Consider the following 26,147-nt stretch of genomic DNA (forward strand, 5'->3'; position numbering starts at 1 on the left):
CCTTTTCGCAATGTCATCACAAGGAAAAACACAAAGAGAAGTGAGGAGGACAAAAAAAACTTTCAAACAACCACACAGGCCGTTCCTTCGCTCTCGTAAACGACGACTGGATTGGGGCATTGTGTTTATCTATAAATGCGCATAAGAAATCTAGAAATTATTAGAATACACAGTCATCACTTTCCGAAGTCCGTACGTTGTAACCTGTAATGGGGAACGCAGCTGAGGTTCTCTTCCCCATCGGCCACGCCCATGCAGCAACTTGTCTTATCATTGGTTGGTAAATAAATGGCCATAACTTGGGAAGCACTTGTCTGATTGATATCAAACCTTGAAAGGGCACATCCACAGGGCCCCAGCAATATACCTGGCAAGTTTCAATTACATCGGACCAGTGGTTGTTGAGAAACAGTGGTCACAGACACACACACACACACACACACAGATTGCTGGAATTATAGATAGATGACATCATTCGTCACGTGTTGTGGCAGCCATATTGGAAAAACGGAAAAAAATTTGGACCTCTGTATCTCCGAAACCACACCAAGGAAAAAAATTGAAACTTGGCACATCGCAAGTTCTCCTCAAGTGGGATGAGGGCGATTTTTATGACGTCATAGGTGCCTTCGATATGACATCACAATTGCATATGTAGAACGTCACATCCAATCAGTATGAAAAATTTTGAGGGTCATACAGGGATAAAATGGTCCACAGAAAAGAAAAAAATAATGACATCATCGATCACTTGATTCAGCAGCCACATTGTTTTTATAAAAATACTTTCAAAAATCTTCTTCTCTGAAGTGGCTGAACATATCCAGGCGAAACTTTACACGTATCACCGCCTGTCCATGAGGAACAATAGGTTCACACATATGATGTCATTGGTCACATGGTTTGGAAGCCATATTGGATTTACCCTAAAACCTATAGAAAAGACACCACTCAAAAGAAGTCCTGGCAAGGGTTTGTAATCTCTGATTGCTCTTTTTCTTGTTTTTAATGTTTTTCGTATTGCTATTGCTGAATCCACAATAACGTGGGTGTCTTATCGAGTTGACATTTTCTGATGACGCAACTTAATATATCATTGGTAAAGTCAACAACCATAATTACCACATTTTTGGGACAGAAAAACCTCAGGAAAGTTTGGCAACATTAAAGAGACTCACCGAAAATCAATGTGTGGTGTTCTCTCAGGGAGTTGCATAACATCGGTCCTTTTCTTGTTTTTGGAAGAAGCAACAGTCTTTGTTGAATGTTAATTTGAAATGTGGAATATCTTTGTTCCTGAACTACGACGGTTAAATCTTTCATGTATCACCTTGCACCAGCGAGGGTGTTATATGGTTTATATAGGGGGAGCATTTTGCTCCCCAATTACCCTATTTTCTTCCAGACTGCTCCCAGGTCCCTGGCTGACACATCTTGTTAAATTGTATAGAAAGCAGGCTCACTCCTCCTTCAAGATTCGCTATTACTGCTTTAATTACATATTTTGTTAATTTGGTCAGATTTCAAAAATGCAAAGGACAACGTCTCACCCCTGAGTTTAACCCCATGTGGTTGTGCCCTCATTAACGCCTTCCCTGCAGCTCTCCTGAAGGCTCAATTACGTCACTGAGAGTTGATCCAAATAGCCCGGCTCAATGCAAGGGAGGGGGTGGGAGTCTGTGTTTTACTTATTTTTTTTCTTTGCTGATATGAATGGTCATGGAAGACCACAATACTGGTAGAAAAGGATCATCAGACACAAGATGGGGCGAAAGGGAAAGCAGTTGCACAGGAACAGGCAGATAGATGCCCTACAACTCAAGAGGACGAATTGCAGTGTAGGGTTGGAATTGAATCTCACTGTCAGCAGATGTAGTTCGAAGCTCACGCCTAATAGAAAATAGAAGGATCATGAGATGATGGTTGTGAGCACACTCGACATCCTGGAGGGAAGTTTGGATCTGACAAGGGAGCTTCAAATCTCAAGGTAGATGTACTCATTTGAGCTCCGTCCGGTCATGTGCGAATGTCATCCCCGCAAAGCCATTTCCCAAAACCAACATTCCTCACGACTCGCTTTCCAGATAAGCCAACTCTCCGAGTGCCGGGAGCTTCAATTTCCTAAGTGGGTCCAAATTCAATTTTTCCATGTCACTTTCAGGAGGCCAAGCAACGGTGAAGTGCCAAGCACATCGACTGCTCCGCTGCAGCCTGTACCCAAATAATTACTCCCTCACGTCAATTTGCCAGATACGTTATGCTAAGAGCCCGGTCGAGACACCTTAGAAGTTGCTGAGCTCGGCCTGTGATTCTAAGCTGAGTGACTTAGCTCGGGCAAGGTTGTTTATGGGGCTTGCTTGTTGCCTTGTGCAAGGAGGAGAAGCGGTTGGGGGGGGGGAGGCAGGATGAGGTTTGTGGTCTTTTTCCTGACGATTTACTGATTTTTGAGATGTATGCTTGCAGGGGCATTGATGTGCCGAGACCAAAAATAAACAGCCTCTCTTTGCGATTAGAATGCAGGTACACCTTTCCTTACCTACCTTGCAATTGTATGACCTTTACTTGTTCCATCCAGTTGGCTGTCAGTAAAGCTTGTCTGCACTTGAGAGGTCTTTCCTAGGTTTAACAGTCGCTTGAATACAAGTCATGGTTAGTTGTCTTCCACGGCCTTTGTTCTGCCCAGACTGGAGGCAGTTTCCTTTTTTGATTCTGATGTACCATGGTGCCGGCAGTAGCTCACCAACTCTTCGCGAAAGACACCGTGGGATCTTTAACGTCAATTAACTAATGTCGACAGACAAGATTCCCAGTTTAACGTCCATAAGAGGGACGGCACACACACATTGATGGATCACCGTGCTTGCGAAACACCAAAACAAAAGTTTATAGCTGGGTTGGGATTTTATCCCAGGCAAAATGGCTTAGAGATGAGTGTGCATATATCTCGGCCATCCTGCCAGCCCGCAGCTTCCGATAGTGTGACTTTTCACACGAGTGAGCGACACTCTTTTTTTTCCTTTCTTTTTTTTTGTCTTTTGTCGGAATCATTTCCTTGCGACATTAGCAGACTGCTTCACTGGTAATGTGTCCATCTCACAACTGTCAGCTCCTGAATTTGTTACTCGAAAAGAGTCGAATCCTACTGTAACCTCTGTCCTGGAGGGAAGCATTCTTTGGAGGGACTTGGAGCTGGCCGTTCCTCCTGCAATGTTGTCTTGGTTGCCTTGTTAGCATACCCATCGGAACGAATGAAGAGCGAGTTTGGCTTGCTGGTGAAGGCTGGTGTCTGTCTACGTCAGCGGACAGGTAAAACAATGGATTAAATGAACAGGACATTGATCGAGGTATGCCAACAGCCATTGGAATTAGGGAGATGCTGACGTTTAGGATGGGTCAATGCACGACACCTGTTGATTCCATCCATTGTTCTACCCACCTGAACCCCTGGCTCGTGACGTCGGTGAACCTCGGTTCAAATCCAGTAATCCATAAGTACGTCCATTGTTTGTAACTTCCTTGTAATTCACGTAAATGTACATTGACGTTTTCTGGTGGTTTGTTCCACGAGCCTGAGATCAATGTAATAATAATAAAGAAATAAAATGGCCTCTTTTCAGGGGTCGACCATTGCTCTTATAACTTGGTCACATTACAAATACGACCCGTCTGTTACATAACATTTCCTGGTCTATGACCACCACGATGTCCCTGCAAGACCGCGGTGGTGGCCAGGGAATCTTCATGAGTCATTTATTTATTTACTTGCTTTTTGAAATCGCAGGATGTAATTTGCACTTGTTTGTAAGATTTTTGTTCAAATTGAATGCTCGTATTTACCACGACCCTGGGGTATACACCCCGGTGATATACCACTGATTACTGTTCACAGCGCATCCTTCTTCGTATTAGTATCACTGAGGTTGATTGAAGCCTTACAATGAATAGGGAAATCTTTTCAACCCCGGGCTCCACACCACGTAGAATAGAGATAAGCTTCTGTCCAGAAGACGGCAATGGTCATATCCCGACGAGGGACGTACAGTGCCTTTTGAATGTGGCATTGTCCAAAAACAAGTTTGTTCCACTCAACAACAACAGGAAGTGTAATTACTTTTGACATCATAATGTTTGTTCTGTGCCTTGGTGTGCTGCAGGTTTGCTCTCAGTTGTTTTTCATGGGTTCTCGATGCTTGGCTCACACTGAGGAATCGGTATGGAGTTCTCCTGCTGGGTTCTTGCCCGAGCCATGCGGTTTCAAAAACACTTTATTGCTTTTCCAGGCACTGTTATCACTTGTTTTGTTCCGGGTCATCGGCTAAAGATGTGCTTACCTATTGAGGATCCTTTGTGATCCACTCCTCGGCGGGATGTCGTCCTTTAGGCCGCAGCAGGATAGACGTTTTTTTGTTGTTGTTGTTGAACCATTCGTGAGGCTTAGCTGCATTGGTTTGGCATCACGAGCAAGGCCACGCATTCGCTTTGTTTAACGCGGAGCTCGGGAAAGGTACTCTTGTCGAAAGGGTATTCTGTGAACAGGGTGTACGTTGCGTCTTGGCCGGCATGTCATCAATCTGCACCTTTTTCACAGGGTGATGATGTCCAATCCTTCTCGAAAAGGGCTTCCCAACATGGCCGAAAATTTTTCCTTCTTTTCAAAATTTGTGGATCACAGACTACAACCTTGCTTTCCCTGAAGCAGGTGAACACCATGAGAGCCGTCCGAGATCGGTTGATCCATAATTGTTGAAACGCCTTTTGGCAGGAAGGTCCGCATCCCCATTCCTTCCTTTTCTTATCGTCCATGTAATTTTTGACGTTTCCAGTTCTTCCGACAAAACACCGGCATTGCGAGGCCTTTGAACAGTTGCCATTTGGTGAATGCAATGCTGGAATGAATCGGCAGGTGCTTTCACAACGCTGAAAATTGATGCACACATTGAAGTGCCAAGAGCCCTACTCAGATGCTTTGGGCTTCATGCATAACCACGAAACATCACCTCGAAGCATTTACTTGCAATTTGCACTTCAGGATGGAATGCTGGTTTGTAAATGGTCGGTGTTGCTTGTGTTTTATGGGGGAGAGCACTTGTAATTCAGGACTCTTCCCAGCTCCCTCGTGCAACCCAGGCTTCATCCTGTTTCGCAATCCTCCTTCGCGTTCATAATGGTGAAGCAAATGCTGATGCTGGAGTCCAGTCGAACATACACTCTACGGTTATGGAATGTAAAAGTCGACCTCCCAGGCTAAAGTTGTGTCCAAATGCTCTTCTGGATGTCAAAATCTCGGTTCTGTCTGTTAACCGGTCCCGACAAAGGTCACGTGCTCCCAGTTGCTTTGATTTCTTCAGCTTTTGCAAAGGATTATACACACGGCTGGCAGTGGGGTTCCACTGGATGGTGCGCAAGAAGCGCACTTGTGTTTAAGTTGTTTAGTCTGGTTTTGATTCCAAACTTGACCCGACTATACCCAACGGACATTGAAGACCCCACGTGACAGTCATAATCTATCTATAATTCCAGCAATCTGTGTCTGTGTCTGTGTGTGTCTGTCTGTCTGTGACCGCTGTTTCTCGACAACCACTGGTCTGATCTAATTGAAACTTGTCAGCTATATTGCTGGGAACCTGAGTATGTGCGTTTTCAAGGTTTGATATTAATCGGACAAGTGCTTCCCAAGTTTTGGCCATTTATTTACCAACCAATGACAGAACACGTTGCTGCGTAGGCGTGGCCGATGCGCCATTTAGTTACCAATGACAGGACACGTTGCTGCGTAGGCATGGCCGTTGGGGAAGAGATCCTCAGCCGCATTCCCCATTATGGGTTACAACGTACGTACTTCCGGATAGTGATGACTTACTGCATTTATAGATAAACACAATGCCCCAATCCAGTCGTCGTTTACAAGAGCTTGTCAGCTCTTGTCAGCTATATTGCAAACTTGTCAGCTATATTGCTGGGAACCTGAGTATGTGCGTTTTCAAGGTTTGATATTAATCGGACAAGTGCTTCCCAAGTTTTGGCCATTTATTTACCAACCAATGACAGAACACGTTGCTGCGTAGGCGTGGCCGATGCGCCATTTAGTTACCAATGACAGGACACGTTGCTGCGTAGGCATGGCCGTTGGGGAAGAGATCCTCAGCCGCATTCCCCATTATGGGTTACAACGTACGTACTTCCGGATAGTGATGACTTACTGCATTTATAGATAAACACAATGCCCCAATCCAGTCGTCGTTTACAAGAGCGAAGGAATGACCTGTGTGGTTGTTTGAAAGTTTTTTCTCTCTCTCTCTTCTCTTCTCTTTGTGTTTTTCCTTGCGATGAGATTGCAAAAAGGCAAAATGTGTTGGCGCTAATTGAATAATTGGCCATTAAAACTAACTTGCGAATAATCGTGCGAACTTCCAGATCGTGACGACTTACTGTATTCTTTCTCGATTTCTTTCTCGATTTTCTCGATATTCTCGATAAATTATAGAGAGATAAGCACAATGCCCCAATCCAGTTGTCATTTACAAGAGCGAATGAACGGCCTGTGTAGTTGTTTGAAAGTTTGTTTGTTTTTTTGTTTTTTTTGCACGTACGGCCACGCACATACGGGCACGCGAGAGCGAAGGAACGGCCTGTGTGTTTGTTTCTGGCACGCGGTTTGAAAGTTTTTTGTTTTTTTTTGCACCTACGGCCATGCACATACGGCCACGCACATACAGCCACGTATGTATGGGCATGCAGTAGTATTAATAATAGTAATTCCCTTGCAACAAACAACTTCAACACAAGAGGAGGCCAGTAGGCCTATCAAGCCTGCACAATGGTTGTTTGTCCATCATTTATCCTTTTTAAATGCTGACCATCAAGAAAGGAAGCAGCATGTACCATTTTGAAGTCTTCGGTATGACTCGGTCGGAGTTCGAACCATCAACCTCCCAGACTCAAAGCGGACGCTCCAACCATTACACCACCGAATCTGGCTAAAAAAAGAGAAACTCTTCAAAGTAATTTCAATGTACAAGTCCATTAAGCCATTCGGTCTTTCACATAGAGCATGTGAGTTATTGCCAACACCCTCACACGTTCTGGAATCCTGCTCTGACTTCTGTTGGGAAGGCAAAGGCAAACAACCCAGAGTAATCCTTACTCTGGGATTGTTTGGCAGTACAAAACTGCCATCGATCAGATCACTGCAGAGGGTTAGAGGCTAGCAGGACAGCTTAGAGGTATCATATTTACCTTGAGCTGTGTAGTCGGGGTTCGATTCCCTACCCTATCGATACAGCCTGTCGCATTAGTGCTTTGCAGGCAGGGTCTGTCATCAATAAATGCACCATTCATCAGACGAGATGGTAAATCGAGTGTCCAGTCTGCTAAGATTTATTCCTTGTCGTACATTAAAGATCTCTGCCTTTTTTGAGAAAAGAAGGATATTGTGGGCCACACCCTGGCCGACTCCTAAATTCCTTCCTTAATGTGCCCCCCCCCCCAACCAGTTCCCACAGGAGTCTTTCAAAAAGAGTACCTGATGTAATCATTGCCATTATACACTTTTATCCATGTGGAACCAACCCTCGGACACACCTCCAAAGTGGGAGATACATGAACTGCATCTCATATCTTCCTCCAACAATGCGCCATTGTGCTAATCGGTTACAAGTGATTTGCAGCTTTTGTGCCTTAAAGTAGTCTTGATGATGTAATTTGTTGCAATGATTTTTGAAGTTAGTTTTAAATTGTATATGAGTCACATCATTCCATCTGTAAACTTTGATGTTGGGCTCTTGTTTACGCAGACATCTCTGCCTTCTTTGTGAATTGGTTGTCACCATGGTTACAATGATGTTATTTCAATTGTTCCTTCCACTTTCTTTGTTGAACCTGACTTTGCTGTGATGATAAGTTATTTATTGAAAGGGGGTGACAAGTGGTGACGTGAATTTAGCACAAACGAAAGTATTTAGATTTTAAGGCTCAAAGGTGTTGTGCTCAATTAATCCGCATGATTATGTAAAGGACACGTGTCAAACATCGATAGCAAAATTACACTTGGACATTTGAAGGTCCTTGTAATTTTCAGGACATGCATTATCTACCTGTAGTGACAAGGGTCAGCGGAAATCTCAATTCGAAACAAACGCCTTTTGACCTTTGCACGTACCCGAAAGAGAATTTATGACTATACATCTATCAATGCCCCCTGACTGTGTGGGGACAGTTTAGGGCTGTTTTTTCTTTTTTCAGTGGTGACCCTCACAGGCCTGTTGCTGTGTGTGTCTCTTGGGCAGGCCGGCCTACGCACGCTGCATGACATTGGTCCCGAGATTAAACGTGCCATCTCCGGAGACCTTCACGCAGAAGAGGACCTGGAGAAATCGATAGAGGGCGATGATGACGTCTTTAAGGTATGATCCAAGGGATCTGATCTGTGTCGATCCGATCAAATTGGCGGTGCAGTTACCCACAGACAGCATCGGCTAATTATCTGTTATGAATTTGAAGTCTGATATTGCTTGCTCAGAAACATATTTGTCTATAAACCGATTGTCTTGTTTAATACAAGTGATGATCAGTTTAAGTCCTATCAGTTGACATCTTATCGTTTTAACGTCGTTGGCAATTAGGGGACATTATCGTTTGATTCGTCGATCGTTTTTACGTCGTTGACAAAGAATATATTGCAAGAATGTGGAGAAAATAATTAATAATTAATTATGGAGAAAGCCCTTATCAACCCCGCCACAGCACATCAAGTACGAAACGAACTGTTGTTTATTATTATTTTTTTTTAATTTACCATTGAGCTTCAGTGTACTTGTTCCAGGCCGTAACGTTTTTACCATTCGAACTTTTGTCATCAAAGCTTCAACAAACCCTTATTATGAGTATATGGAGCACACGAATGAATAAAATGTACAATTTTTTACTGTTGTTTTCGACAAGTTTATTCCTCGGGGCGTTCCAGAGCAGACAATAGACAGGGCAGGACACTAAGGAGTCAGGGACATCCTGTGGAAGGAAGGATTCTGTTAAACAGATGATGTCCTGGATTGAGAGATGTCAGCTTGGAGTGGAGAACTCAGATGCTTGAGATCAACACATTTGGGGACGGGGGAGGAGGAGCTGCTAATCGAATGTATGAATGTGCAAAGGAGCAAAGAAGAGTTAAGCTACAGCTGTAGTGTCATTGTTTTTTTAAGCACTGGAGAGGAGCAAGACAGGAGCAGGCCATTGATTTCATGTTCAGATGAGGAGGCTATACGACAATCCTCTTTCATGCTCTAGCCGACCGACATGATTCGTACTTTTGGACGATGAGGCGGTCACTTATACCTGTTCATCTCCATAACTTCACCGCTCACCTCTCCACCTACCTTGACTCACTCAAGCCACATTCCCCCCACCCCTCATGTAAATGTGAGCAAATATACCTTATGTAAATATTTATATACCTATGAAAGTAGAAGAGCCTGTTATGTATCTTGTTTTATTGTTTTATGTATTATATAATTTTTATTTGTGTGTCAATATTTCTTGTACTTAATTTCCTCTATTATTTATTATTATTCTTCCTCATTAAATTGCATCATTTGTGATTTATTTAGACTTTACATACAGAGTATTGGAGTGCTGTAATGTATGTCCTGTATTTTAATTAATTCTCATGGGAAATAGCTGATCAGTTTAAGTGGTGTTTTCCAGAAACGTAACCCCGACTTAAACCTGATCATTACCAGTTCTAGCAGCGAGCAGATTGGATAGTGATGAAGCCATCTGTGCTGTTAACCCTGGTGCACTATTTCTGAGAGTATGGTTTTCTGGTCCTGCACTGCAGTGAAGATTTGAAATTGTGGGATTTGGCCCAGCAGCCCATCGTACCCCAACACTTCATTTGGATTACATCAGATTAGATATCCACAGGAAAGGCAATCATCTTGGCAGAGCAGCTGTCATTTTTTGCCGACTGCCTGCAGTTTTGAGCCTCACGTAACAAGGTTGATAACAGGTTTTTTTTTCCCCCTCCCTCCCGAAATCCAACTTCACCATCTCGTGCCATCCTGCATCTACGCAAGCAGACAGGGCCAAAATAAAGTTATTCTCGAGGCAACCCTATCATCCGTTCTCCTGGGAGGTGTGTCAATGTCGATCTCCATATGACTTGACACTTATTTTCCACCTTTACTGCCGCACAGTAGGACATTGGACCATGAATCCTTGGCTAGCTAATGTTCAGAATGTGTCCTGGAGATGGCCACACGTGTTCTGCAGCAGCGAGGTGGGGGGGGGGGTGGTTCCTGAGATTCAATTCTCATTTCAACATTGGCCATGCTGTAAAGGCTCCATGAAGGATCATCCTGTTCACAGTAAACTATCAGGACATGAGCAAGGCTACGGAAACACGGCACGAGATTATTTTTCGATCACGATGCATCCTTTTGATTTCACTCCGACACCCTTCAGATAGATTACCACCAGGCACCTGATATATTGATTTATGCAGTCAAGATGCTCTTGAAATACAAATTAGCAGAAATTAATTTTTGATATCTACGAGATTGTGGACTTTGAGACATTTCGTCGGGCTACGTGTCATGGCCGCCACATGGATCACGGCATAACATCATGCACATCGTCCACGCATCAATTGCCTTTAAAGACCCATAAAAGGCAATTGACTTTAGACATTTGTTCCGAAAACAGAGGCAGAATTAATGGCAGCACTGTTTGCACAGCACTCTCGAAAGGACATTGCAGGCTGAAGGGCTGATCGACGTCGGGCATAACACACATCGCTCGTGATGGAATGAAAAATGTTTGCATTTCCACTTGGTTTGTGTGTTTGGAGAAGCTTGTGTATTCCAAGATATACTTTACCCTCCTCGTTTTGTTTGTCCTTCATTCACCCCTCTCGTTCTTCCTCCACCCACCCTTCGTCCCACTTCTCTGAAGAGATCACCGGGTTTTGGGAACAGTGCCGGTTTCTTTGCCACAGAGGCCCTGGGCAACAGGCCTGGCCAGGAGTTGCAGCCTGCAACGAGCCAGCGTCCTCTACTCATGTCACAGAAGCCAGGTGTGATGCTTCCTAATATTGCTTTCTCACCTGGATGGAGGCTTTTATTTCACAACAGCAACATCGAGCCTGTATGTTCACTGTGCAATGTTTGGGTTTTGGCTTTCGACAGCAAAACAGTTCCTTTTCACTACAAAATGTGTTCTAGTTTTTCGAATAGCAATTGCCATCTCTAATTGTTTTTGGCCTCATTACCCTCGCCAAAGGAGATGGTATTGCATTTGGGTCCGTTGGTTTGTTTGTTTGTTTGTTTGTTCGTCTGTCTGTCTGTTTGTTTGTTTGTCCGCACAGAGCTTTCGTGTTTTTCTCCACAACCACTTGTCGGATTGAGACAAAATTTTCACCATTGGTGCGACTACTCGTGTAGAATGTTGTAATGCTAATTATGACATCGTAGGTCACGTGGTGTGACAGCCATGTTGGAAAAATGGGGAAAAATTGGACCTCTGTATCTCTGAAACTACACCAAGGAAAAAATTGAAATTTGGCACATGGCAAGTACTCATGTGGAAAAATTTATTTTTATGACGTCATCGGTGCCCTCATTATGACGTCATAATTGCACATGTAGAACACCACATCCGATCAGTATGAACATTTTTGAGGGTCATCTCAGGATAAAATGGTCTACAGAAAAAAAATTCATGACATCATCGGTCGCGTGATTTGGCAGCCATATTTATTTTATTTTTTTGAAACCTTCAAAAATCTTCTTCTCTAAAGTGGCTGAACAAATCAAGGTGAAACTTTACAAGTCTGACCGTCTGTCCATGAGGAAAATAAAGTTCACACATATGATGTCATTGGTCACACGGTTTGGCAGCCATATTGGATTAACCCTAAAACCGATAAAAAATTTTCTTCAGAACAGCTGGACAAATCGAGGGGAAAATTCACACAAATGTCCCCCAAGCAATGGGTGTGTAGGTGTGTTAACGAATAATTTATAGGTCACATGGTTTGGCAGCCATATTGGATTGAAGAAAAATATTAAATAATGTTTTCTCTGCAACCACTTCATCAATCGATGTGTAACTTCACATTTATGATCTACTATAGATGGGGAATACATGTTTTGAATTTCAACTTGATCGGCCACATGGTTTTGGCAGCCATATTGGATTTACTCTCAAACCGATAAAAAAAATACACCACTCAAAAGAAGTCCTGGTCTCCATCTCTGATTGCTCTTTTTCTTGTTACTTATGCTACGTGTTATATTTATGCTTAAGACTGTGATGAGGTGCTTATTGGAATATAAAGGTCGAGAGCCAGAATTATGCCTCATCCTATCCACACTATTCTTGACCAAATGATTAACAGATAAGTGTGTGTGTGTGTGTGTGTGTGTGTGTGTGTGTGTGTGTGTGTCTTTTATATATATATATATATATATATATATATATATATATATATATATATATATATATATATATATATATATATATATATATATATATATATATATATATATATATATATATATATATATTTATTTATACTGAGCATTAAAAGAAAAAATCCTTTTATTGGCCCTGACATTTCGGGAGCTGCCTAGCTTCCGGCCACAGAGGCAGTTATGAAAATGGTTTACATTTCAAAATTCAGTTTGTATTACTATTGTCCTTTGTGCACATGTCTGAATGCCTGATTGTCTCTCTCATTCCACCAATGGGGTTGAGGATGGGTAGTTATGAAAACGGTTTATATTTGAAAATTCAGTTTGTATTAATATTGTCCTGTGTGCATGTGTCTGAGTGCCTGAATGGCTGTCATTCTACCATTGGGGTTGAGGATGGGTTTAGGGAAGGGAACAGAAGTTTGTATCGGCGTGTTGGCTTCTGGATTGGAGCCTGTGTCCAGAGTGTTTGTTGTCATGGGCCTGCAATGTTTGCGTAGGTGTCTGCATAGGGCTTGGTAAGTTGGATTGAGGTCAACATGCCTGTTTATCAAGCGGTCATCAGACCATTATGCCTCAATAACCTCGCGGCTTGCCTTGGAGCGGGCCGTCCCCATGGCCGTGGCTTGTTCCCACGTGAAGGTGCGGTGCAAGGTATCGTGTGTGGCGATGGTGGAGGATGTGTTGTGTCTGGCTTCCGCTTGTTGGTGTTCAGTCAGTCTGGTGGCCAACCTTTAGCCTGTTTGACCCACCGAGTGGGCAAGTGCAATCATGACAGGGGATGTCATGAACAGTCTGACATCCGTCAAATCTGTCTATTTTATCTTTCTGTTTTGAAAGCAATGTCTATTTAGAGTAGAGTTGGGTTTGTGGGCAATGCGGACATCGTGGGTTGGAGCAGAAAACTGGCAAGTTCAGATACTGTTTCGATGGAGGGTACTGTGACTGTCTATGTGGGCTTTGTTGTCATGTCCTGCCCTGGTCTTATTTTTCGCTCGCATTTGGTGAATATCTGTCGGGGATAGCGATTGAATTGCAGCATTTGCCGGACTCTTTGGATTTCACTGCATCGATCTGCCCATCTCCCACAATGGGACTTACCGCAGTCCAGTCATGTTTTTGGGGATTTAATTTGGCAGATGTTAGACAGTTTATGACAAACCCCTGTCATGATTTCACTGCCCACTACGTGGGTCAAATAGGAAACAGGTTGACCATCAGACTGTCTGAACACCAGAAACCAGACACAACACATCCTCCACCATCGCCACACACGACGATAACCTGCATCACACTTTAATGTGGGAACAAGCCGTAGTCATGTGGATGACGCCTCCAAGCCAAGCCGCGAGGTTATTGAGGCATGGTGGTCTGATGACAGCTCGATCAACAGGCGGGTTGACCTCAACCCAACTTACCAAGCCATATGCAGACACTGACACAAACATTGCAGGCCCATGAAAACAACCACTCTGGACACAGGCTCCAATCCAGAAGCCAACACGCCGATACAAACTTCTGTTCCCTTTCCTCAACCCATCTTCAACACCATCAGTGTTATGAGAGACAATCAGACACTCGGACATGTGCACACAGGACAATAATACAAATTGAATTTTCAAATGTGAACCGTTTTCATATCTGCCTCTGTGGACGGGAGCAAGCTAGCTCCCGAAGCGTCAGGCCCAATAAAAGGTTTTTTCCTTTTAATGCTGAGTGTGCTTTCTATCTAATTTAATATGATTCCTAAGCTGTACATTTTTCAGAACGTTTGTGTATGTGTGTGTGTGTGTGTGTGTGTGTGTGTGTGTGTGTGTGTGTGTGTGTGTGTGTGTGTGTGTGTGTGTGTGTGTGTGTGTGTGTGTGTGTGTGTGTGTGTGTGTGTATGTATGTATATATATATATATATATATATATATATATATATATATATATATATATATATATATATATATATATATATATATATATATATAGTTGTCTTTTAGATATATGGTTTCTATATTCATAACAGAGGTGCACATCATCAGGTGTTTATAATTTCATTGGGTTTCGTGTTACCATCAGCAACAAGCCAAGCCCCAGCTCCAAATAGCCTACCAACTCCAGTTCCTGGTCGTCAACCCATAAACACTGATCAGTACGACGTTGACACCACAAAGGAAAACCCCAACATGAACAATGCCAACAATGTGCAAGCGAGGTCTCAGCACCATCGGCAGACCTGGACTCGGGCACAGTCTTTGTACAACAACCACAGGTAAGCAATGTTGTGTGACTCATTCTAATTCAGTGGGAAGCCAAAATGTATGTGTGTGTGTGTGTGTGTGTGTGTGTGTGTGTGTGTGTGTATATATATATATATATATATATATATATATATATATATATATATATGTATATATATATATATCTATATATATATATATATATATATATATATATATATATATATATATATATATATATATATATATATATATATATATATATATATATATATGCCTGGTGTTGGCTTCATGTTTACGTTTAGGATGGTGGGCTTGGGATCCTAGGATCCTGAGTTCAAATCCATCTTTGCTGTTAAATTAACACCAGGTGGGGTTGACTCTGCCTGTTATCCTTCAAAGGTCGGCAAAATGAGTGCCATCTTGCTGGTATCTTGTGTCAGAGTGGCGACCCATCCAGAATTGTGCCCAATAGACAAGGAGACTGCTTAAGCAGCACCAACACTCTGTACAGAGTATGGTCCCAATGGATGGATGCATGGATATATATATATATATATATATATATATATATATATATATATATATATATTTATATATATTATATATATATATATATATATATATATATATATATGTATATATACATGTGTGTGTTTGTATATATATATACATACATACATATGTGTGTGTGTGTTTACATACATATACATACATATGTGTGTGTAAATATAATTGTGTATATAAATATATATATATATATATTTATTTATATCATCATTATATGTGGAAAAATTACAGGCCCAGAACAGGAATCGAATCCAGATCCTCCAGCAAACCGTATCAGTGCTCTGCCATCTGAGCTATATTGGTGACCCACCGGCTGAGCAACGCAATTCTTCCACATATACAAGTGCCACTCTCTTTCCCCCCACCGCCTCCGGGGCACTCGCTGCCAACCATAGGAGCAGTGAGGGCCTGCTCAAGAGAGAGTCTTCCTCCTGTGGGGGGACACATCCATGTCCGCCATTAAACACCACAGGGGGCGGAGCAATATTATTAGAAATGGATAGAATGGAACCAAAATTACAAATACTAGTGCGGGCCCGTAGGTGCGGGCCCATTTGTGCGGCCCCCTTACGTGCGTGCCCATACGTGCAAAAAAGAAAAAAGAAAAAAAAGGAACAATTGTGATGTCACTCGTGATGTCATAGCACCGTGTTCTGTCATTGTTTGACAGATAAATGGCCGTAACTTGGGAACCGCTTGTCAGATTAATATCAAACCTTGAAAAGGCACATCCACGTGTCCCCCGCAATATTCCTGGCAAGTTTCAATTAGATCGGACCAGTGGTTGTCGAGAAACGGCAGTCGCAGACACACATACAGACACACACACACACACACACACACACACACACACACACACACACACACACACACACACACACACACACACACACACTGCTGGAATTATAGATAGATATGTGAAAATTACAGACTCGGACCAAGAATCAAACCCAGGTCCTCTGGCAAAACAAAGCAATGCTCCACTATCTGAGCTATCTGGGTGACCCACTGGCTGAGCAACGCAATTCTTCCACATATGCAAGTGCCACTCACTTTCAAAGAGAGTGAGTGGCATATATATATATATATATATATATATATATATATATATATATATATATATATATATATATATATATGAAGCTTTTCAATGGTCAAAGGTCATGAGATCCTGCTATACAGCTTTGTGATTGGTCAACGGAACAGGCCCACTCCCTCCACCAGGTATATCATGGAGGAAGTAAACAGAAAATTGCTCTTGGTAAAGGCTAGTGGAGGCCAGGTGCATGTTGGGTTGCTGGCCGAAACGTCGAGTCATTCGGACAAAACGACAGGTTGGAGAACAAATAAATTGATTTATTGGATTGTATTTACACTACATGGCCAAAAGTATTTGGTCCCCTGCTCATCCAACATCTCTTTCCAAATTCATGGGCATTAATATGGAGTTGGTCCACCCTTTGCTGCTACAACAGCCTCCACTCTTCTGGGAAGGCTTTCCACGAGATGTTGGAACATTGCTGTGGGGATTTGCTTCCATTCAGCCACAAGAGCATTAGTGAGATCGGGCACTGATTTTGGGCGATTTAGGTCTGGCTCGCAGTCAGCGTTCCAATTCATCCCAAAGGTGTTTGATGGGGTTGAGGTCAGAGCTCTCTGCATGCCAGTCAATTTCTTCCACACCGATCTGGATGGACCGATCCAAACCATTTCTCTGTGGACCTCGCTTTGTGCACGGGGGCATTGTCATGCTGAAACAGGAAAGGGCCTTCCCCAAACTGTTGCCACAAAGATGGAAGCACAGAATTGTCCAGAATGTCATTGTATGCTGTAGTATTCAGATTTCCCTTCACTGGAACTAAGGGGCCCAGCAAGAACCATGAAAAACTGCCCCAGACCATTATTCCTCCTCCACCAAACTTTACAGTTGGCATTATGCATTCAGACAGGAAGCATTCTCCTGGCATCCATAAAACCCAGATTCATCCGTCAGACTGCCAGATGGTGAAGCGTGATTCATCACTCCAGAGAATGTGTTTCCACTGCTCCAGAATCCAATGACGGTGAGCATTACACCACTCCAGTTGATGCTTGTCAATGCACATGGTGATCTTAGGCTTGTGTGCGACTGCTCGGCCATGGAAAACCATTTCATGAATCTCTCGACGAACAGTGTTTGTGCTGACGTTGCTTCCAGAGGCAGTTTGGAACTCGATAGTGAGCGTTGCAACCGACGACAGACGATATTTTTTCCATGCTCCGCACTTCAGCACTTGGCAGTCCTGTTCTGTGAGCTTGTGTTGCCGACCACTTTGCAGCTGAGCTGTTGTTGCTTCGAGACCTTTCCACTTCACAAATTCAGCACTTACAGTTGACCAGGGCAGCTCGAGCTGGGCAGAAATTTGATGAACTGACTTGTTGGAAAGGTGGCATCCGATGACGGTGCCACATTGAAAGTCATTGAGCTTTTCAGTATGGCTCATTCGACTGCCAATGTTTGTCGATGGTGATTGCATGGCTGTGTGCTTGATTTTATACACCTGTCAACTAATTAGAAGGGGTGTCCACATATTTTTGGTCATGTGTATCTATAAATTGACACCTCCCATGCTCTCCTAACTGAAAAAGCTGCATAAAGCAACCAAGAAGGCCTACTCAAAGTAAGCACTATTTTTGTAGCTGTGGAAGAACTCTGGAAAGGCTTTGAAACAGTAATGCACTTACCTTGGGTAGGCCTTCTTGGTTTCTTCATGCAGCTTCCTCAGCGAGAAGAGCATGGGAGGTGTCAATTTATTTATATAATCCTAGCCACCTGGGCTTAGTTGATTGGGTGAGAGGTGATTGGCTATTCCCTCCTTTCATAGGTGAGAGATATGGGTGGGTCTTTCTTTATTTTATATGTATGTATGTATATATATATATATATATATATATATATATATATATATATATATATATATATATATATATATATATATATATATATATACATACACACATATAATGAAAAGCAGGTCATGTTGAAGACACTGAATTGACATCTGTGAGATCTCTGCTCCAATACAGCTCAAGGCATGCCTAATAAGGATTTGGATTCTCAGCTCCTGTAAATCGCACCCATCTTAGGAATACCACCAGTCATATCGGCTTCTCGAAAAAAAACCTAGCTGGCTCATTAATGACCTTGAGACATTTGGACGGAGGTAATCCTCCTGCTCTGCCTGGCCTGGTCTACACATATCTCCAGTCCACATTATTATTGCCTTTTAGAACAACTTGGGGTGGGAATGAAAATGCCAGCTATGAAATGGCAGCGTTTCCCAAAATCCAAATTCAAGACTTGGGGGGGGGGGGGGTTGATTTTTCTTTCTTGAGATGTGAATTTCACTGATTGATTGCAGGAAGGTTTGGGGTGGAGGTGGAAGGAAATCTTTGATGTCTTCCATTATGAAAGTGACAATTGGGTGACGTCAAATTCATTTTGTTTGACTCGTAAATGTCAGAGCTCTATTCATCGACAGCATCATATGCACATCGTTGAATAGTTCCTATGGGACCTTTAATTGTTCCTGACTGGTATATCGATGCATTTGGAGCTCTCTGTGGTTCGAGGACAATGGTTCGTCATTTGGATTCGATCTTTATGACATTCGCCGCCTCTTGTCTCAAACATTTTTTCCTCGGTCTGCCAAAGCTGACACTTTCGGTGCCCTCTCTTTTGTCATAAAACAACAATATCTCACATAACCCATCTGGCTACGCTCTGACGCCGCTTTATATCCAGTCTGAGATGCGCATGAGACTCGAATTGCTCATGACGTGTGAAATGAATTTTATCAACATGTTTCCCAAACACCAATACCACCAAAAAATACACCTCGAGCAATCCAGCACCGTGGAGTTCCACGGTTGCGTTCCAATTTCTCTTGCAGTCAGACTGCTTCCTGCCAGAAATAATGAAAAGATAATTCTCGGTATGGGATTTTGCGATTTGGGTTCAACTGTAGTCTGTGTGAGGCATGTTTTTAAAATAAAAAAAATAAAAACTGGATGAATAAACAAATAAATTTATGCATTGCAAGTGAATTGCCAACGTGAAGATGTGATGCAAATGGAACGACAAAGTGTGAATTTCCATGAGCAGGCTCAGATCTTCTTCCACATTTTGTGCAATTTCCCCCACGGCCTGAGTGCTCGTCACGATGCAGTCTCACGTCCATCCTTATGTTGTCTCCATATTTTATGGTATTACATTTATGCAAATATGCAAGCTCTCGAACTGAATTTGAATTGTTTCTCTTGGTTCCGTCGGTTCCATTGCATTAAACCGGGACGTTTACTTTGCTTGTCGGACCGATCTCCATCTCTCGATGTCACGAGAGAGTCGCTTCCTGATAATTTATTCGTGACGGTCATGGGGAGAATTGTAGTAAAAGTTGCTGCAGTTACTTTCTCCTTTGAAAAGAAGTAGCACGTATCATGTAAGACAATTGTGTGGGTAACTTAAGAGAGGTAATCTGCTTTTTTGTGAATTCAATTTTGATGAACCATTGATGGAATCGTTCGCTCTCCTTCGAAGAGACGCGGTAAACCCGTATTATATACCCCAATTTTTACCTGCTTACTCCAATTTGGACCCATCCCCCCCCCCCCACTTGTTTTCTTTTCCATTCCCTTTCCTGTTATTTATATTTTAATCCCCATATATTTGCGATCAATTTTCTTGGCCTTGCCTGCTCTCAACAGCAATAAGTGTGATCCGTGTTTTTGAAACCCTTTGTCTGATTCGCTGAACGGTGTGTGAGACTAATGGGGGATGTGCACTTGGAAGGGAATTGCGGTTAATAACATCTGACGAATGTTTCGAACTTGCATTGTGAAATCAGGAAGACGCTTTTCCACCGTTGCACACATTCTTCCACGGACAATAACCCACTGCGCCAGGAGACGATTTATGGGAACGTCGTTTACATCAACATTCGAGAAATCTTTCCTGCAATTAATCCACAGTCTTGTGCTTATCCTGTCCTTGCTGTCAGACATGCAGATCAGATCCTGAGCATTTGATAAGCATAAAGATCCACATTCTTCCCATCCGTTGGCCATACCTCATTTTTATCGCTCAAGGGATGCTCGTTTGCCAAGACCTGGGAAAGCTCCTTCATGCGTTAATCACCAAATGCATATTCTCGTACGATATTAGTTTAACACGCGAGGTTACGATACGTATGTTACACTGCCCGGCTTCTTGCAAATCAAATTCCTCTACGCGCGGTACTCTTTGTTTTATTATTTATTTACTTGCACTTGCCAAGTTTACTGCACAGCAAACACGACAAATGAAAGGACAGAATGCAATGAAGGGAAAAGGAAACCATGAAAGCGGCAGCAATAGTCACGGAACAAATGGGTGCCTCTTTCGCAAAAGAAAATGGCAAAATAGAAAGGGAAGAAAGAAAAAAAAGAAGGAAGATGACACACGTATGCGGCCACTAGGTATGCACGATAACAATGGCTTGGTACACATGATAGACAAGAAATCTGCAAGCTCAGCAACAAACGGGTGTCGCGGAATAAATTGAGGCAGCAGGTCCTGTTGACGATTCGAAGCAGATTCTGTGCTCTCGTCTGAGTGCTCTAATCCTGGGTTCAATTTCTGCCCAAATTGTATTTCACTAAAATCGCAGGTTGGTTGTGTTCTTGAAGCAGGCACCGCACCGTAGATCACACCATCCTTTTGGGTTGTGGACGTGTCATGTGGTTGTTGAAGAGCTCGTTCTCTCTTTTTCACGAATGCGTTTTTGGCTTGTACGATGATTATGATCAAAATGATTGTATAATCTTTATGCAACATGAATTGCATTTTCCCCTTTGGACTCGATCCTTATCGATAACTTACATTTTGTACATGTTGTTCCATTAGTAAGCTTACAATGGCAAGTTGTACAAGTATTATCATACTATGTATAATTCAGCGTGTGTGTGTGCGTGTGTTTGTGTTTGAGTGACTCGTATGCAGTGGCGGCATTAGGGCCGTGCATCCCATGCAATTGCATGGGACCCCGCAGCAACAAGGGCCGCCAGGCGTCAGATCATAGTCTACAATATTTTGAGACGAGACTTCCGAAGGTGGTGGTGGTGGTGGTGGTGGTGATGGTTTTGACGGGGGTGGGGGAGGGAGTGGGTCTCACTTTCTGACAAAACATGGATTTGTGAGTGGGATAAACACAGCACAGAAGGAACGTTCCATCTCAAGGGAAAAAAGTTTTCCCCTGAACTTTAACTGGAAAAAACACCATTGCAAAACTAGAATAGCACTAGGTAGAACACATACCTCCACCACGTTGAACAGTTTACGTTTTGTATTTCACGGATAGGGGCGGATGTGCATCCAGACCATTCGACCTTGTCACACACCAAAATCTAATCGGCCTGTTCTTGTCACCTTCCCAACTCTTCCACAAAGTTTTGTTATAATCCATCCACCACTTTTTGAGATATCATGCTACATGTCGTTTTTGGTCCCATCTCTCAATAGTGAAGAGTCAATTTAAAATTTTTTTAGTATCCTGATATGGATCTACTCAATTTGTCCTTGTTACATACCCAACCTGTCCAGCAATTTACATCGGAATCTGTCAACAACTTTTTTGAGATATCCTGGTCACAGACAAACAAACAAACAGACAGGGATGAAAACATAACCTCTGTTCACCTTTGGTGCCGGAGGTAATTATGGCGGGAAGTTAGTAGAGAAAGCAGGTTGAGGGGAATAATAACTACTTTTAATGTTTACAAATGCAACAAGAATCACAATGACATGTGTATAACCCCTACTGTCAATACACATCGATGTCGTTTAGCAAATCTACACGACAATTCATTGCACGATCAACAAAACAACCTCTCATTGGTAAATCCACTAACCCACGGGTGCCACGGCAGATCTTGCATTTTTATTTTTGGAAATTTAGAGATGCCATCTTACTAATTGCAAAGTAATTTGAAATTTACCCGATGACAGGCCCCGCTGGGCCACAATTGCATTTTGCATGAGGCCTCAAAATGACGCCACCGCTGCTTGTATGCAAAACTAAAGCGCTGGACAGAATGAGTGAAATTTTTGGGTTAAACTTGGGATGTGCCCAGGAAGGTTTGAGGTATTTAAAAAAAATAATTAATAGTCGATGTGGATCGGAAGTTGGAGAGAGAAGTAAAATTATCTCTGTAAATGTGTATCGTGTAGCGCCGCTCCCAGTCGGAAAGTGCATTACAAGTCCCAGCGGTTATGGTATCGTAAAAGTATCTCTGTATGAAAACCTTCTGCTTATAGAATCGAAAACTACTTGGCCAATTTACATATGAGCACTGTATTTCATGCACTCCTAAACCACTGGAAGAAATCAGTTAAAAAGTGGAGATTGTACTCAGGGTGTGCTGGCAACGTTCTACCAATTCAGGATGGCCACCTCCAACTTCGGTTTTTAGTTTTATCTGAAAGTGAGGAATTCTCATACGAAGTGGGGGATTATTATCCCGTCTAATACACTCCTGCACGACTGGACATAATAACTTGAAAACTAGATGTTATTGCGGGAAAAAAAAATAGCCCTCCTGGAAACTGTACAAATCATTGCAAAATACGTCAATAATCTGTGTTATAGGATAATGAAAACTCTATTCATCAAAGGTTGAAGGGGGAATGCGTTGAAACATACGCGTCTGCTTGTTTGTGTGTTTGTTTTTTTTGTGGGTGCTGAAAACAAAATACAATTGTCATCTGCTCTCCCGACCCCTTCCCACTTCCCTCACGCCCACCTCCTTGAGTAGGTGTTTGTCGTGATTATAATTATATTTATAAGCTTCACAATCGTTTACTGTTCTGTTCTCGTGTATGTTGCGCGTGAATGTTGGTTTGCATCCTCACTGGGGGGGGGGGGGGGCGCAGCTGTGTGCGCTGATGCATTGCCCCCTGTTGGTCAAAGCAGGAATTTGTAATTTGTTGAGGGTGCCGGCAATAGCGAACCTTCTCTTTTATAAAATACTCTGTGGGGTCTTCAACGTCTATCAACAACCAGTGCCGGCGGATGGATCTATGGCGTGCACAATGCTGCTCGCCCCGCTTCTGAAACACTAAGATGACAACTTATCGCTGGATCAGGATTCAAACTCGGGCGAGATAGCTCAGAGGCGACTGTGCCTATCTTGCCAGCCAATCATGTACATCTATCTATAATTCCAACAATCTGTGTGTCTGTGACCGCTGTTTCTCGACAATCACTGGTCCGATCGAATTGAAACTTGCCAGGTATATTGCTGTGGACCTGAGGATGTGCCTTTTCAAGGTTTGATATTAATCGGACAAGTGCTTCCAAAGTTATGGCCATTTATTTACCAAACCAATGACAGGACACGTTGCTGCGTAGGCGTGGCCGATGTGGAAAAGGCACCTTAGTTACCAATGACAGGACACGTTGCTGCGGCCATTTATTTACCAAACCAATGAGAGGAAACGTTGCTGCGTAGGCGTGGCCGATGGGGAAAGGGCGTCTTAGTTACCGTGGCGTAGGAATGGTCATGGTCAATGGCAGCGAATGACGTGGCAAGCAAAGACAGGGAGGTAAACTTGATTTTAATTTTGATTTTAATTAACTCTGTGTGTGTAAGTATCACAGCAGTTGTTACTTCAATGCAAGCAATAATTGGTGGAATGCATGTGAACATTCTGTATGGGCACGCACTACTTCCGGATAGTGATAACTTACTGTATTCTAATAATTTCTCGATTTCGTATGCGCATTTATAGATAAACACAATGCCCCAATCCAGTCGTCATTTGCGAGAGTGAAGGAATGGCCTGTGTGGTTGTTTGAAGGTCTAAAAAAAAAATTTTTTTTTGCACGTACTAGTTTGGAAAAAAAAATAACAAAATAACTGCATGGTTCTACTTCTCAAAACCGACCTCCCTTCCCTACCCCCAAACCCGACACCCTTTTTTCTGCCGCCATGTTTATTTTTACCTCCATAACCCTGCATCTTCATCTTTTGTGCTCTGCATTCATTCCTTTCAGTTTTTGGCTGCTGTGCCTTAATTTCTTCCCGAAAAAGCATCGCACGCGCGATTCATTCAGCCGCAAAAAGAAATATATTTCCCCATTTAACAGCACACAGCAAATTTGGCAATTCTGTGCATTCCTTGATTGCTTGTGACACCATTTTGCTAAAGGGCCGTGAGCATAGATTGTGGCCTAAAGGTATGTCAGATGTCCACCGCAAGTGTACCATCCGTGGCCAATCGATATGCTGTGAGGCATGTAACAGGTGAGCTATTTTAGATTATTGTGCGGCTTATTTAATCCGTATGGGTTTTTTGATTCGAGCTCTTGCGCTCAAAAGTTAGGGGACAAGAAACCTCTTCCGGACTTGAATATCCCGAAGAGGTTTCTCTTTGCAGTCATGCCTGGTGTTGCCCTAATGGTTAGGGTGGTTGGCTTGGGATTCCAGGATCCTGAGTTCAAATCCCAGTGGGGTTGTTTCTGTCTGGCATCCTTCCGAGGTCGGCAAAATGAGTGCCAGCTTGCTGGTATCCTGTGTCGGAGTAGTGACCCGTCCAGGATTGTGTCCAATAGCCAAGGAGACTGCTTAGGCAGCACCAACGCTCTGCACAGAGTATGGCCCCAATGGATGGAATGGAATGGATTTGCCATCAAAAATGAGATTTGCTTTCCTCTTTTCTCTGATTGCATATGGCCCAATTGGGGAGGTCTATATAACAAGGGTACACCTGACTTTGAGTGGTGTGGGTTTTTTTTTTTCCTGTTTTTGTCTCCTTTTTTTCCATCGTACTCGAGGGTGCTCTTTGCTTTTGATGCAGCCTCAGCAGCTGGTGTTAGATCTCAGTCAAAAGCAGTGAGATTCAAATTAATGACAAAACAAGTCTTCTACTGCAGACAGGGCCCTAAGAGGCCTACAGAAATCAGGGCCATGTGTTAGCTTGTTTATGATTTCTCTCCAAACCCGTCACTGAGCGTTAGATCATCGTCACGGCGTTGTGGCGGTGCATGGATGGGTAAAATGGATGCACGGCAAGTCATCAAGCTGCCTGCCACCTTTTCAATTCCAGTTCGTTTGATATCCTTCGATGATACCTTTGACGTGTGTTGGACGTCCGCGATATGCTGTCTGATTCGTCTTCGAGTTCACCTTGGGTAGTTAGGCAACTCTGGTTTGAGCAAAAGCGAGCTAATGGTGCGTCATTAAAGAGCGCACGCACCCGCGCACACGCTCTGTGGAGCTCACATCGGGGCGGGGGAAGCGCCTTCCTTTTTTGGGACTGACAAAATGCCTCGGGGTGGACGAGGCCTCGGAATGCATTCGGGAGGAGCAATAATGTTGGGTAGTTTCTATGAAATGCACTGAGGATGCCACGGATCACAACCTTCTGACGTTCTTTCATGGTGCCAGGAGGTGTTTTTGATTGAATGCCGTGTATTTGGGAATAAACGTGAGCCTTGTGTATTTTTAATGATTCCTCACTGGAGGTTAACCCCTGTGCTGGAGGCCGAACGGACAGCTCGGCAGTTACTTGTTGCTGTGCCGAAAATGAGTTAATTAGAGGCTTAATTGTTGGCGATAGGAATGAGGTTGCCATTTTTAGAGTGAAGACGATGAGAAGAGCTACATGGCTTGCTTGGATTTGCAATTTTTAGCTGCTTTTGTCATTGTCTTGTCGAACTTACAATTTGCGATAAGTTGTTATGCAAGTTGGGTTGATAGGATAGCTGAGAGGGATGCATACTCATCCTTGAGCTGTCTCGTCTGACTTTGAATGCCAACCCAGTCATATACTGCCACTGGAGTTTTGCAGGCAGGGCGAGGCAGG

At 43.0% G+C, this 26,147-nt stretch overlaps 1 protein-coding gene across 2 annotated transcripts in view; it reads left to right on the forward strand.

Moving 5' to 3' along the window:
* LOC147033546 (voltage-dependent L-type calcium channel subunit alpha-1S-like) overlaps positions 1-26,147 on the forward strand; it is a 224,001-nt gene that overhangs the window by 167,156 nt on the left and 30,698 nt on the right. For both annotated transcript variants that reach the window (XM_085854926.1, XM_085854935.1), the window contains exons 38-40: positions 8,286-8,402; positions 10,948-11,068; positions 14,535-14,727. In XM_085854926.1, coding sequence (XP_085711052.1) covers positions 8,286-8,402; positions 10,948-11,068; positions 14,535-14,727 — 431 coding nt within the window. The remainder of the gene's footprint in view (positions 1-8,285; positions 8,403-10,947; positions 11,069-14,534; positions 14,728-26,147) is intronic.

The sequence above is a fragment of the Eptatretus burgeri genome, chromosome 2 (assembly GCF_056783735.1).
Source record: "Eptatretus burgeri isolate ZD-2024b chromosome 2, Ebu_testis_v1, whole genome shotgun sequence".
In the NCBI taxonomy this organism is placed as follows: Eukaryota; Metazoa; Chordata; class Myxini; order Myxiniformes; family Myxinidae; genus Eptatretus; species Eptatretus burgeri.